The sequence below is a fragment of the Corvus cornix genome, chromosome 7 (genome assembly GCF_000738735.6).
Source record: "Corvus cornix cornix isolate S_Up_H32 chromosome 7, ASM73873v5, whole genome shotgun sequence".
Classification (NCBI taxonomy): Eukaryota; Metazoa; Chordata; class Aves; order Passeriformes; family Corvidae; genus Corvus; species Corvus cornix.
This window is the reverse complement of record NC_046337.1, coordinates 1,518,511-1,531,156: the sequence shown is the minus strand read 5'-3', so window position 1 is coordinate 1,531,156 and position 12,646 is coordinate 1,518,511. Positions and strand designations below refer to the sequence as shown.

The window sequence follows — 12,646 nt, the reverse complement described above, 5'->3', positions numbered from 1 at the left end:
CAAATGTGGATTCCCAAGACTGGGAGGGACCTTGGAATGTCATCACTGCTGCTGTAAGGTAGGAGCAGGTCCTTGAGGACAGGCTGGGATGTGGTGTTCAAACTCTGAGTATTTTTTGCTCTGTTTGTGTCTCATGGAGAAAGGGGACAAGACAAACAGCCTGGAGCTGTAACAGGAACAGTTCTCTGGGGCTTTTCTTGTTTTCCTGATAATGTTAATGTGGTTCCAGATCTGCCTCCTTAGGAGTGCTCAGCTTTACAGCCCCTGCCCTGCACAGGTAAGGATGTTCCTCACACATGGAAAGGGTTTTAATCCCAACTCCCAGTGCTGCCAGTCCCGAGTCCTGCCTTGGGAAGGACATTTCCCTTCCAGGCTGGCTGTGCTGGGAATTCCCTCTGAGCTATGAACTCCTCAGGGGTAATGCTACAGCTCCTGCTGTTAACTTGGATTTAGGCTTATCTTAGACACGGTATCCAAGGAATTTTATTCCCTTCTTTCCTGGGGAGTGGCTGGTACCAGGTGCTGGAGTAGATGAAGCAAAAAATGATGTTCAGGTGTGAAATAACCTGTCCAGATCCAAGTCCTTCCCTCCCTCAGCCAAGTTTCCTGAGCAAAGCCAGTTTTTGGGATCAGTCCCTGCTTCCAGCACCAGTGAATCCATCCATACTGCAGAAACCTCAGCTTTATTCATCACTAATTTACAAGAAATCACAGCTTTTGCCCCCAGAACAGTTGCAGGACAACACATTCATGAGAGCTCAGCAAGCAGGAGGGGGAGGGGTGGTTGCTTTTCCCTCCCCAAATTGGTTTGAAATACAAAGCTTAAACGTGGCTTATATGGAAAAGGAAGTGAAGAGATTCAAACGTTTTAGAACAGCCCAGAAAAATTCTCTCTTTGGGGGAGAATGAATAAAGCAAAGTGTGTGTTAGTCTTTAGTAACAGAATTTTGGAGATGCTGAGTTGTGTAGTGTCTCATTACAGAGTGTGATGAAATGTTTGAAATTCCAGACAATAGTTGGGAGTTTTTTGGACAGGGAGAAAGGCAGGATGTGCTTAGAGGTACTTCACCAAACCTTGTGAGATACTCCAGGTGGATCTTGCTCTGCAGTTATTCCTGTTGCGGTTCCCAGGGACAGGAGGCCCTGGGGGAGGTGTCCCAGCCCTGGGGCAGGCTGGGCTCACACGGCCTCCACATAGTTGGCCGGGAGCATCCCGGTCTTGCCAGTCCTCTGGACCGTGCCGTACATCCAGCCCTCGTCGATGGCCTGCACGTTGACGATGGTGTCCCCATCCTTGAAGGACACCTCGTCCGCGTCGGCCGCCGTGTAGTCGTACATGGCCCGGAACGTCTTCTGCAGGGACACAAGGGCCATGGTCAAAGCCTGACAGGACACACAATGGCTTCGGGGACACAAAGGGACCTGGTCAAAGCCTTACATGGCCCTGAGTGTCTTGGGACACAGAGGAGACAAAAGGGACACGGTCACACCCTGACATGGGACAAAAAGGACACGATCAAACCGGGACGTGGCTCTTAATGCCTTCTGCAGGGACACTGAGGACATGGTCAAACCCTGACAGGGGACAGAACCTCGTCTGCAGGACAGAGGGGACACCAAGGGATATGGTCAAACCCTGACATGACTTGGAATGTCTCCTGCCAGAGCCAGAGGGGACAGGGTCAAACACCGACAGCCAGGATTTGGAATTGGCGTCACAGCAGGGTCTGGCTGCTCCTTCAAATGTCCTGGCTGCTTCTCCCTCCCTGAGCACCTTGGTGCCTGAGTTCCACAACCCCTGGGGCTGCTGGTGATGCTGACTGAGGGTTGAGCAGCATCAGCTCCACCTGTAACTTTTGTTACCTCCCAGCAATTTTTGGAGGCAGTGCCATTCCCACTGTCCAGCACCTGCTCCCGAGGCAATCTCTGAATGAGCACTTCTTCCCACTCCTAAATTTTCAAGTGTGAAGTAGGAAGAAGAGCTCATTCAGAGTTTCCAACTGCTAATTCAGTGTTTCCAGGCACAGGGGAGGGTCTGTCCCCCTTCAGTCACTGTTACACCTTCACCTGTTTTCATACAGAGCTTCAGCCCCGTGGATTGGAATGTTACCAACTCAGTCTTGGATTAATGCTATTAATTAGTGCTCCCCGTGGGCTGTGACTCCTGCAGGCAGCCACATTCTCTCTGGGGCTGTCTCCTCACCGCAGGGAGCAATCAGGGTTACTCACCCCAGCAGTGGAAGGGTGGGAAGGCACCGAGGACACCGTGGTTTGCTGCGTGGCGACTGAGGACGAGCGTTGCTGTGGCAACTCAATGGTCTTCACCTGCTTGTAGCCCACTGCAAAGGGAGAAGAGAGTTCCTGGTGTTTTTTAAGGAATTGTGATAGAGCTGTTCTGGATACAGGCCGCTGGGCTGGGCCAAAGGCAGTTTAAAATGCACATTTACAGCTGTTGCTTGAGCGCAACCCAGCCCTTTGGAGATGAGGCTTTTCCCGGCTCTGGGAATTGCTGAGCGCAGTCCCACGAGCAGCTGGGGTCCCGTCTGTCCCCACAGGGTGTCCCCGTACCTGTGGCCGTGGCGCTGAAGAAGCCCCCGTTGCTGTAGTAGGACAGGCGCTGGTCGGTGCCGTCCGAGGGCTCGGATTTCTCGTCGGCGGCGCCGCTGATGCTCAGGGCGCTGGCGGAGCGCGAGTGCTCGCGGCTGCGGCGCTGCGCCTGGACTGCGGGCACAGGGGGACAGCAGGGACAGTCACCAGCCCCGGAGCTGAGAGCTCACAGAACCCAGCCCTGCTAAGCTCAACTTTCTCCATGATCCCAGTGTCGTTTCATGGTTCCCTAGTGGGATTTCCCAGCATTCCATGGATACCACACTGAAATTTTACTCTTCAATATCCACAATATTCTTATCCTTTCTCCAGCCTCTTTCCCCTTAGTCCTAGCTGCTTCCAAAATTTTTATTCTCACTATCCTGTGCTTTCCTTCCTGACACAGCTCTGAGCCATCCCCAAGACTTTTCTACCCTCCAGGTATTTTTCCTGTCAGGCAGGAGTTAAAAGAAAGGTAACTGAGAACAGCACTTTGAATAATCTCAAAAGGAAGCATATGTTGTATCCTGGCAGCTGTGGGTCATATAAACAATCCTCCTCCTGCCTCTGTTGGATCATTTTATGAGAGGAAGATTAATAATGTATTTTTTGAATATAAGTTATACTGGTGAGGAGCAGCTACAGCCAATTTCTCCTCTGTTCCCTGTGTCACTTGTAAAGTCTCAGCTCTGTTTGGCCCCCAAACCACACTTCTACAGGAGTTTAAATCCCACTGTGCCCCGGTGGAGCCTGACACACCTGAGATCATGTGCAGGCTCCGGGACTGGATGTTGTCCTCGGCAGGGTCGTAGTCAAAGACGGAGCCAGGGTTGGTTCTCCATACCCGGAGCCCTGCAGGAAAACAGCACTTCCTGAGGAGAGGCTGGAGCTTGGGCAGCTCTGGGAAAGCCTAAGCAGCACAGGCTGGCCTGGCCAGCAGAACAGGAGCTGTGTCCTCCCCTGCCCTGGGAGTGCCCAAGGCCAGGTTGGACACTGGGGCTTGGAGCACCCTGGGATAGTGGAAGGTGTCCCTGCCCATGGCAGGGTGGAACTGGGTGAGTTTTAAGGTCTCTCCACCCCAAACCAGTTAGGGATTGTTTGAAAAATCACCCTTATTTTATAAATTAGGGCTGCTCAATTCTATAGCACAGATTTGGCTTTTTGACAATCAATCTACAGCAAGGCATTTCTCTGTGAATTAGAGATGAAGTTAAAAATAGAAGTAAGGCCAGTGTGACATTTTAAGTGTGGGGACAGCAGGTCACAGGTGCTTTACAGCTGCTGTGAGAGAGTATTTTCCAAAAGGACGTGGATGAGAACATCTCCGAGTGATGATGAATTTGAGTTGATGTGGCTGAGCTGAAGTTACACCCCTCCTCCAGCTGTGCTTGTGTAACAGATGTGCCCAGGTCTCCTCACCGGTGATGTTCTCCTGGTCCTGGTCCACGCGTTTCCGCTCCATCTCCACCACCCTCCTCTGGATGCCCCTGTAGCTGATGTCACTGAAGTCCTGCATGTTCTTCTTCACACGCTCCGTGATGGGGTCGGTGACCACGGGCGTGAAGCTCCCTTTGCTCTTCTCAAAGTCCTCGTGGTACTTCACCTGCAATTCCAAATGATTGTGATTCCTGCATCCCTCGGGGGCATTTCCAACAGGGAGCTCCTGAACTTTGGCTTTCCCATTCTTGAGAGAGCCTAATCCCAAACTTGGGACTTGGATAACCGAACCTGGCAGGACACACTGTCCTTGCTGCCAGCCTGGGTTATTTTTCTATCTCACGCCCCTCCCAGGGTAAGGACACCTCTGGAAGTGCTCTTACAGTGGAGATGTGTTTCTGGGTCTCCCGCACGCGCCGCATCTCTGGGGTGTCCAGGACGTAGGCGGCTTTTCCTTGGACTTGCTTCCGGAAGCTGTCAGAGTAAAGAACCTGCCGGGGGAGGAGGACAGGATTTACCTGTGGAGCACCAGCTTGGCAAAGAAGGGCCAGTCCCAGATGATCTTACACATTTTTTTATGAGACTGTTACAGAAGAACCATCATTTTATACATCCCAGAGTATTATGGCAATAATTTGAAATTTAACTGTTTAAAAACCCCAAACTAACCCAGTTCACCATAGAAATACTTGATTGCACCAGGAAGTGTTAAAGAATTCCCTGTGGTTCCAATATCCTTCCAAATCTCTCCCATCTGAGTGAGGATTTCAGGGATGTAATGTTCTTTTCCTGTGTTTTCCCTCCCCGAGCAGCACCCACCGAGCTGATGTTCTCCTGGTTGCGCTTGGCTCTCTCCATCTCTGGGGTCAGTGGGGTCGGAGTTCCCTTGGCCATTTGCTCCTTGTACAGCACCTGCAGGGCACAGACACGTGGACACAGCTCAGACTGGAAGAATTCCAGCTGTTCCTGGGAGTGGGGTTAGTGTTCAAGCAAACTCAGCCCTGCAGAGTGGGAAAGATCTCAGGAAACAAAGCAGCTGAAAAGTTATTGGCAAAAGGTAAAAAAAAAAAAAAAAAAAGTCAAAGGGAAAATAGGCAAAAATAAGGAAAACTGGGAAGATAAAGCTGAATTAGGTGGAGTTTGGCTCAGGATGGTTATTTTTGACACAAGGTGCTTGGCTGTGCTTTCAGTACCGAGCTGATTTGTTCCTGGTTCCGCTTGACTCTTTCCATCTCCGGAGTGAGCGGGCTGGGAGTGGCCTTCCCTAAACCTTCCCTGTATGCAACCTACAGACCACAAAAGAACCCAGTCACCAAGGCACAACTCCACAACTGGGATGTTACTGCTTTTAGACTCCACACCAGCCGTTAGGAAAGAAAAAAAAAAGTCAGGAGAAATCGTATTAACGAGTTAAATGACAAAAAACCCCTTTAAAGCCACAGTACTTCAGAGGTGACTTTTTAGAGAAAAAAAAATTAGAGGGTTAAATAAAACCAGGCAGAGTGAGGTTATTGAGAAGAGCTCTATGACATCCTCTGGTGTTAACCACTGCAGTGGGAGGTTTGGGAAGAGTTTTCCTGGGAAAATACCGAGCTAATCTGCTCCTGGGTGCGTTTGACTCGCTCCATCTCGGGAGTGACCGGCGTGGGGGTCGCCTGCCCCACGTTCTCTTTGTACAACACCTGCGGGACACAGAACAGGGACCCGGCGTCTTCAACAACCCCAAAGCACGAGGGGTGGAACCCAAATTATTACTTTGTTACCAGATTTCAAAACATCAAACATTTAGTGCTGCAGGAGGGGTGAGGAACAGGGAGTGGAGAGGAAAGCTGGCATTCGTGGTTAAGGGCTCTATCCAGGTGTAGGGTGGCTCCAGAGGCTCAGGAAGTGCCTCTGGCCCTACAAAGCTGGTCCAGAAATGTTTTATCTGCTTTTTTATCTATATTTGAAGCAACTCCTGATCTTTTTGGGAGGGAGGGGGAAGTTTTGTTGCCACACTGCCCCAATAATGGTGTCAGGGATGGGTGTTTTTCCCTGAAGTCAAATCCACCTGAAAATCCCATGAAAGGTGAAACACTGAACACAGAGAGAAACCTGAATATCCCTGGAAAGCCTGGGCTAGTGGAAGGTAAGGGAATGAAGTGAGCTTTATGTCCCTTCCAACCCAAACATTCCCTGATCCCCAGCAAGGGATCCAAGCTCTTGAGATGGTCTGGATAGAGCCCCCAAATTCACAAACCAAGTTGTAAAAAAGGCCTAAAATTCTGGATCACACCGTTAAGACTGAAGTAATTTGGGTTTAGAAGGAGCAATTAATGTGCAGAAAAAAAGAAATACATCTATTTTTAATTTAAAACCAGCTCTGGGTGGGAGTTAGGCTGTTACTTGATTAAGTTTAAGCACAAAGGAAGCCAGAAATCTCTGGGAAGGTACCGAGCTAATGATCTCTTGGTTGCGTTTGACTCTCTCCATCTCGGGGGTGATGGGGGTTGGGGTCACCTTCCCCACATTTTCCTTGTACAAAACCTACAGGATACAAGGGAATATCCAAAGGTCATTAAAGAGGAAAAGAAAAAACAAAAAAACACCAAAAAGCAGAACACACAAAACAGCTTTGGAGTCGTTACACGGAGTTAGAGCTGTGGCACAGGAGGAGGAATTGGAGCGTTGCCATTAATCTGGGATGCAGGAACCCGCCCTGGCTGCAATCATTGGCATCAAAGCACAGGTGGAGTGAGAAAGGGTTCAAAAATTCAGCAGGAGAACATCATCCATCCCCAAAGGGATCATTTCCTAGTCAGCGCCTGCCTGGGGCAGCGTTAAAGAGCAGCTGGTGCCGTTTGTGTGCGAGCGCGGGGCGGGGCCTCGGGGCACAGTCATTTAAGGGGTTAATAAGCACGGGGTGCTGATGCTCCAGCCGGGTTAAACACTTCACTCCGATCTTCAGGAACGTTTCCTGGTGGAAGTACCGAGCTGATGATCTCTTGATTGCGTTTGACTCTCTCCATCTCGGGAGTGACGGGGGTGGGGGTGGCTTTCCCTATGTTTTCCTTATACAACACCTGTGAGGCGAGAGAAAGGAGCCAGAGAAAGGGACAGTCAAGAAACAGCTCTCCCGACACGTTTCTTTTCCCTTGGATTTAGTTTCCCAGGTGTTTTTAAAGCGGATCCTGGGCACTGTTTTAGTAGAGAAGTAGTTTGGCAGGCTGGCTTGAACTACTGGTGATAAATGGTGTAAGTACTGCATCAAAGAGCACAAAATCCCACCGGAGGGGCTGAGCACGGCCAGAAAATTCAATTAACTGCTTTAAAATAAATGTCAGCACTGCAGAGGAAAGGAGAGGAGCTTGAGCGGGTTTAGGATTAGAACAGGACATTAAAATCGCTCTTAAAACCAAGATCAACTGAACCAAGTTAACATTTCAACCTGAGAAAGCCACGAGTGAGAAGTGAGCCCTGCTCTGCGCTGCTTTAGAGCAGGGCCAGCGTTACCTGGGGACAAAGCCACTTCTCCAAACGGTTAAAAAGTGCTTCGAAAGAGTTAAAAGGATTTAACTCCGCGTTTAAAGAGTTAAAGGGAAGTGTTGCTCTTGGCAAAGTACCGAGCTGCAAATCTCCTGGTTGCGTTTGACCCTCTCCATCTCGGGGGTGACAGGAGTGGGGGTCCCTGTCCCCACGCTCTCTTTGTACAACACCTGCACAACAAGAGACCGTCCAAAAGCATCAGCGACTCAAAAATCATTAAATCCAAAATTTCCTGGGCAATGGGAGCTTTCAGACCCCCACTGCAGCCTCCTGGGAAGTCACACCCTCCTCCCTCTTCCACGGTTGAAACAAGGCATCAAGATTTTATACATAAAAAACCCCCACATAGAAAGGAAAAAGGAAATTGGAACAGGGAACAAAAGAGTTAAAAATATTTAGAACAACGTAAATATTTGTAAATAATTGCATCAGTGAAGAAGTGGGAGGTCAGTAACGTTGGAAAACACAGTGAGGAAGAGAGGATGTGATTATCAGTTGATTATATGGAAAAAAAAGAGGAATTTTGGTGCCGTTTTAACAAAGGTTAAGGATTTTGGTTGAGTGGAGTTAAAGGGAAAACTCCTCCTCCACACAATACCGAGCTCAGGTGCTCCTGGTTGCGTTTGACCCTCTCCAGCTCGGGAGTGACCGGGATTGGGGTGCCCGTGCCCAGCTCCTCCCGGTACAGAACCTGCGGGATAACAAGGGCGAGGTCAGGGATGGGGAAAAAACCGGGACACGGAGCCTTCGCTTGGAGAGAAAGTTTGGGATGGAAGAGAGAAGTGAAATCCTGCTCCAAACCACCGACACTGCTCAGCACCTGGACACAAAACTGAGCAATGAAAGCTGTGAAAGCAGCAAAAAAGTACCAAATAAAGCAGTTGTGGTTCCTCTCCCAGCACAGCAGATCCCACTGAGCCCACCCCAGCCAGCCAAGGTTTAGTGCTCGTGTATAAAATGAGGAAAATCAGGGGGAAATTCACTGCATGGAACAACACTGAAGGTGGGACTAAACAAGGAAAATAGGGTGGATTTCTAAGAGTTAAAAAAAGAGAAAGGCTGAGACTAAATAAAGGAAACAAGGTGGATTTTTAAGAGTTAAAAAAAGGACCCTTGGGAATAATTAAGGAAAACGGGGTGGGTTTTTTAAGAGTTAAAAAAAAAAAAGTAATCACACTCTAAAAGGTGGAATTCAATTACTAAAATGATGTAATTAAAAAAAGGGAATAAGAACAATGTAAGTAATAATTATGGAGGAAAAAAAACCTGAGAGGGAGCAGGCTATTATTTTTTGGGTAAGTCGATTATAAGGAAACAAGAATATTGTTGTGTGGGTTAAGAAGTATTTTAAAATTGATTAAGAGGGATTTTTTTTTTTTTTTTTTTTGCTTTTGAAATGAAAAAAATACCGAGCTAAAGTTTTCTTGATTGCGTTTGACCCTCTCAATCTCAGGAGTGACAGGGGTGGGGGTTCCTGTCCCCAGCTCCTCCTTGTACAACACCTGTGGGGCAACGGGGAAAAAACAGAATCAAAGCAGCACCAAAAGCATCAGCCCAGCAGAGAGGGGCTCCTGACACATCCTGGGTTAAAAATCCCAGAAATAAAAACTAATTTAAAACTCTGATATGGCCGAGGCTGAAGGGAGGTGGATTTAGGTGGGATATTGGGAAAATGCACATATTTATATATTAATTATTTATGAAATATATATTCCTTATCATTATTATAGATATTATTATTTATTTTATGTATTTTATAATTATACAATACATAAAATATATCAATCTATATATATATATATCAATCTATAATTTTCTACCTTACACACATATAATTCCTAGTGCTCTCCTGTTTTCCAAGGCTCTTCCCTCACCTTTTCCACACATTCCAACCCTGCCAACACCCCCAGAGCACTGCCAGCGTCTCCCTGCAACAATTCCCAAGGGAAAAGGCACCAAATGCAACCCAGGAGGAATCCAGGCACCAAGTGCAGTTGGTTTCCCCATCCCACACCCAGCCCAGCAGGCTCAGGGATCAGAGCTCAGGGCACGGCCACGCAGTTGGGTCAGGCACTGAAGAGCTGACATTTTATACATGGGAAAACCAGGGGGGGAAAGAATCAAGGAGTGAAGTGATTAATAAAAGGAAAAACAGATCAGAAAAAATATGACAGGAAAAAGATGGGAGGAAGGAATCTAAACTCACCAGTGGGATGGATGGAATCAAAATAAGGCAGTGATTACAAAGGAAAAATGGCAAAACACAAGGAATGGGATGGTCTTGTGTCAGTCAATTATTCTGGGGTTAAGATTATTTTTAAAAAGATTAAAAGGGATTTTTTTGGCTTTTGAAATGAAAAAATACCGAGCTAAAGTTTTCTTGATTGCGTTTGACCCTCTCAATCTCAGGAGTGACAGGGGTGGGGGTTCCTGTCCCCAGCTCCTCCTTGTACAACACCTGTGGGGCAACGGGGAAAAAACAGAATCAAAGCAGCACCAAAAGCATCAGCCCAGCAGAGAGGGGCTCCTGACACATCCTGGGTTAAAAATCCCCAGAAATAAAAGCTAATTTAAAACTCTGATATGGCCGAGGCTGAAGGGAGGTGGATTTAGGTGGGATATTGGGAAAATGCACATATTTATATATTAATTATTTATGAAATATATATTCCTTATCATTATTATAGATATTATTATTTATTTTATGTATTATATAGTTGTATAATACATAAAATATATCGATCTATTTATCAATCAATCTATAATTTTCTACCTTACACACATATAATTCCTAGTGCTCTCCTGTTTTCCAAGGCTCTTCCCTCACCTTTTCCACACATTCCAACCCTGCCAACACCCCCAGAGCACTGCCAGCATCTCCCTGCAACAATTCCCAAGGGAAAAGGCACCAAATGCAACCCAGGAGGAATCCAGGCACCAAGTGCAGTTGGTTTCCCCATCCCACACCCAGCCCAGCAGGCTCAGGGATCAGAGCTCAGGGCACGGCCACGCAGTTGGGTCAGGCACTGAAGAGCTGACATTTTATACATGGGAAAACCAGGGGGGGAAAGAATCAAGGATTGAAGAGATCAATAAAAGGAAAAGCAGATCAGAAAAAATATGTCAGGAAAAAGATGGGAGGAAGGAATCTAAACTCACCAGTGGGATGGATGGAATCAAAATAAGGCAGTGATTACAAAGGAAAAATGGCAAAACACAAGGAATGGGATGGTCTTGTGTCAGTCAATTATTCTGGGGTTAAGATTATTTTTAAAAAGATGAAAAGGGATTTTTTTGGCCTTTAAAATGAAAAAATACCGAGCTAAAGTTTTCTTGATTGCGTTTGACCCTCTCAATCTCAGGAGTGACAGGGGTGGGGGTTCCTGTCCCCAGCTCCTCCTTGTACAACACCTGTGGGGCAACGGGGAAAAAACAGAATCAAAGCAGCACCAAAAGCATCAGCCCAGCAGAGAGGGGCTCCTGACACATCCTGGGTTAAAAATCCCCAGAAATAAAAACTAATTTAAAACTCTGATATGGCCGAGGCTGAAAGGAGGTGGATTTAGGTGGGATATTGGGAAAATGCACATATTTATATATTAATTATTTATGAAATATATATTCCTTATCATTATTATAGATATTATTATTTATTTTATGTATTATATAGTTGTATAATACATAAAATATATCAATCTATTTATCAATCAATCTATAATTTTCTACCTTACACACATATAATTCCTAGTGCTCTCCTGTTTTCCAAGGCTCTTCCCTCACCTTTTCCACACATTCCAACCCTGCCAACACCCCCAGAGCACTGCCAGCATCTCCCTGCAACAATTCCCAAGGGAAAAGGCACCAAATGCAACCCAGGAGGAATCCAGGCACCAAGTGCAGTTGGTTTCCCCATCCCACACCCAGCCCAGCAGGCTCAGGGATCAGAGCTCAGGGCACGGCCACGCAGTTGGGTCAGGCACTGAAGAGCTGACATTTTATACATGGGAAAACCAGGGGGGGAAAGAATCAAGGAGTGAAGAGATCAATAAAAGGAAAAGCAGATCAGAAAAAATATGTCAGGAAAAAGATGGGAGGAAGGAATCTAAACTCACCAGTGGGATGGATGGAATCAAAATAAGGCAGTGATTACAAAGGAAAAAGGGCAAAACACAAGGAATGGGATGGTCTTGTGTCAGTCAATTATTCTGGGGTTAAGATTATTTTTAAAAAGATTAAAAGGGATTTTTTTGGCTTTTGAAATGAAAAAATACCGAGCTAAAGTTTTCTTGATTGCGTTTGACCCTCTCAATCTCAGGAGTGACAGGGGTGGGGGTTCCTGTCCCCAGCTCCTCCTTGTACAACACCTGTGGGGCAACAGGGCAGTCAAAAAGAGGTAAAGTCAGAAAAAATCTGCACTTTATGAAGGGAATTCACAGAATTTTATGCCCACTAAATGTACTAGAAAGCAGAAAAAATTAGGGAGTGTAAATCAGTTATTAAATGTGATAAATTCAGAGGAAGGGACGTGTGGGAACACACATCCAACTGCTTGCAGAGGCTGCAGTGGAGGAACAAAGTATTACAGGATGGGAAGTCAGCAAATTTAAGAAAAAAAAGGTTTAAAAATACAAAATAGCTTAAACTTCAGGAAAAAAAATAATGCACATGAAGCAACAAGTGTTAAAATCATAAGAAAAATATTTTCAAACATAAGCATATAAAATATTGTACCTAAAAACATAACAGCAGAAAGGGGATTTTTTTATAAGTTAATTTGAGAGGATTTAAAGTTTGCAGGTGTTAAATAGCCACAGGGAACTGGGTTTTTTCTGAAAGGATAAAAAGATACCGAGCTAAAGTTCTCCTGGTTGCGTTTGACCCTCTCCATCTCAGGAGTGACAGGAACTGGGGTGCCAACCCCCAGCCCCTCCTTGTACAACACCTGTGGGCAGCAGGGAGTAATAAAATAAAAATAAAATAAAATGAAAGGGAAGGAAAGGAAAGGAAAGGGGAGGACAGGGAGGAGAGAGAGAAGAGAAATAATTGAATATCGTGAAACTGCAAAGTGTGAAAAATAAGAGTTTTTCTAGCCTTGGTC

The 12,646-nt window shown here is 46.4% G+C and overlaps 1 protein-coding gene across 1 annotated transcript in view; it reads right to left on the bottom strand.

The window, feature by feature from the left end:
* Positions 1-664: 664 nt before the first annotated feature.
* NEB (nebulin) overlaps positions 665-12,646 on the bottom strand; it is a 104,837-nt gene continuing 92,855 nt past the window's right edge. Inside the window, 18 exon segments of the mRNA XM_039554683.1 lie at positions 665-1,353; positions 2,230-2,339; positions 2,569-2,721; positions 3,346-3,438; positions 4,006-4,189; positions 4,407-4,514; positions 4,843-4,935; positions 5,217-5,309; positions 5,613-5,705; positions 6,457-6,549; positions 6,993-7,085; positions 7,626-7,718; positions 8,147-8,239; positions 8,958-9,050; positions 9,914-10,006; positions 10,867-10,959; positions 11,820-11,912; positions 12,398-12,490. Coding sequence (XP_039410617.1) covers positions 1,180-1,353; positions 2,230-2,339; positions 2,569-2,721; positions 3,346-3,438; positions 4,006-4,189; positions 4,407-4,514; positions 4,843-4,935; positions 5,217-5,309; positions 5,613-5,705; positions 6,457-6,549; positions 6,993-7,085; positions 7,626-7,718; positions 8,147-8,239; positions 8,958-9,050; positions 9,914-10,006; positions 10,867-10,959; positions 11,820-11,912; positions 12,398-12,490 — 1,938 coding nt within the window. The 3' untranslated portion in view covers positions 665-1,179.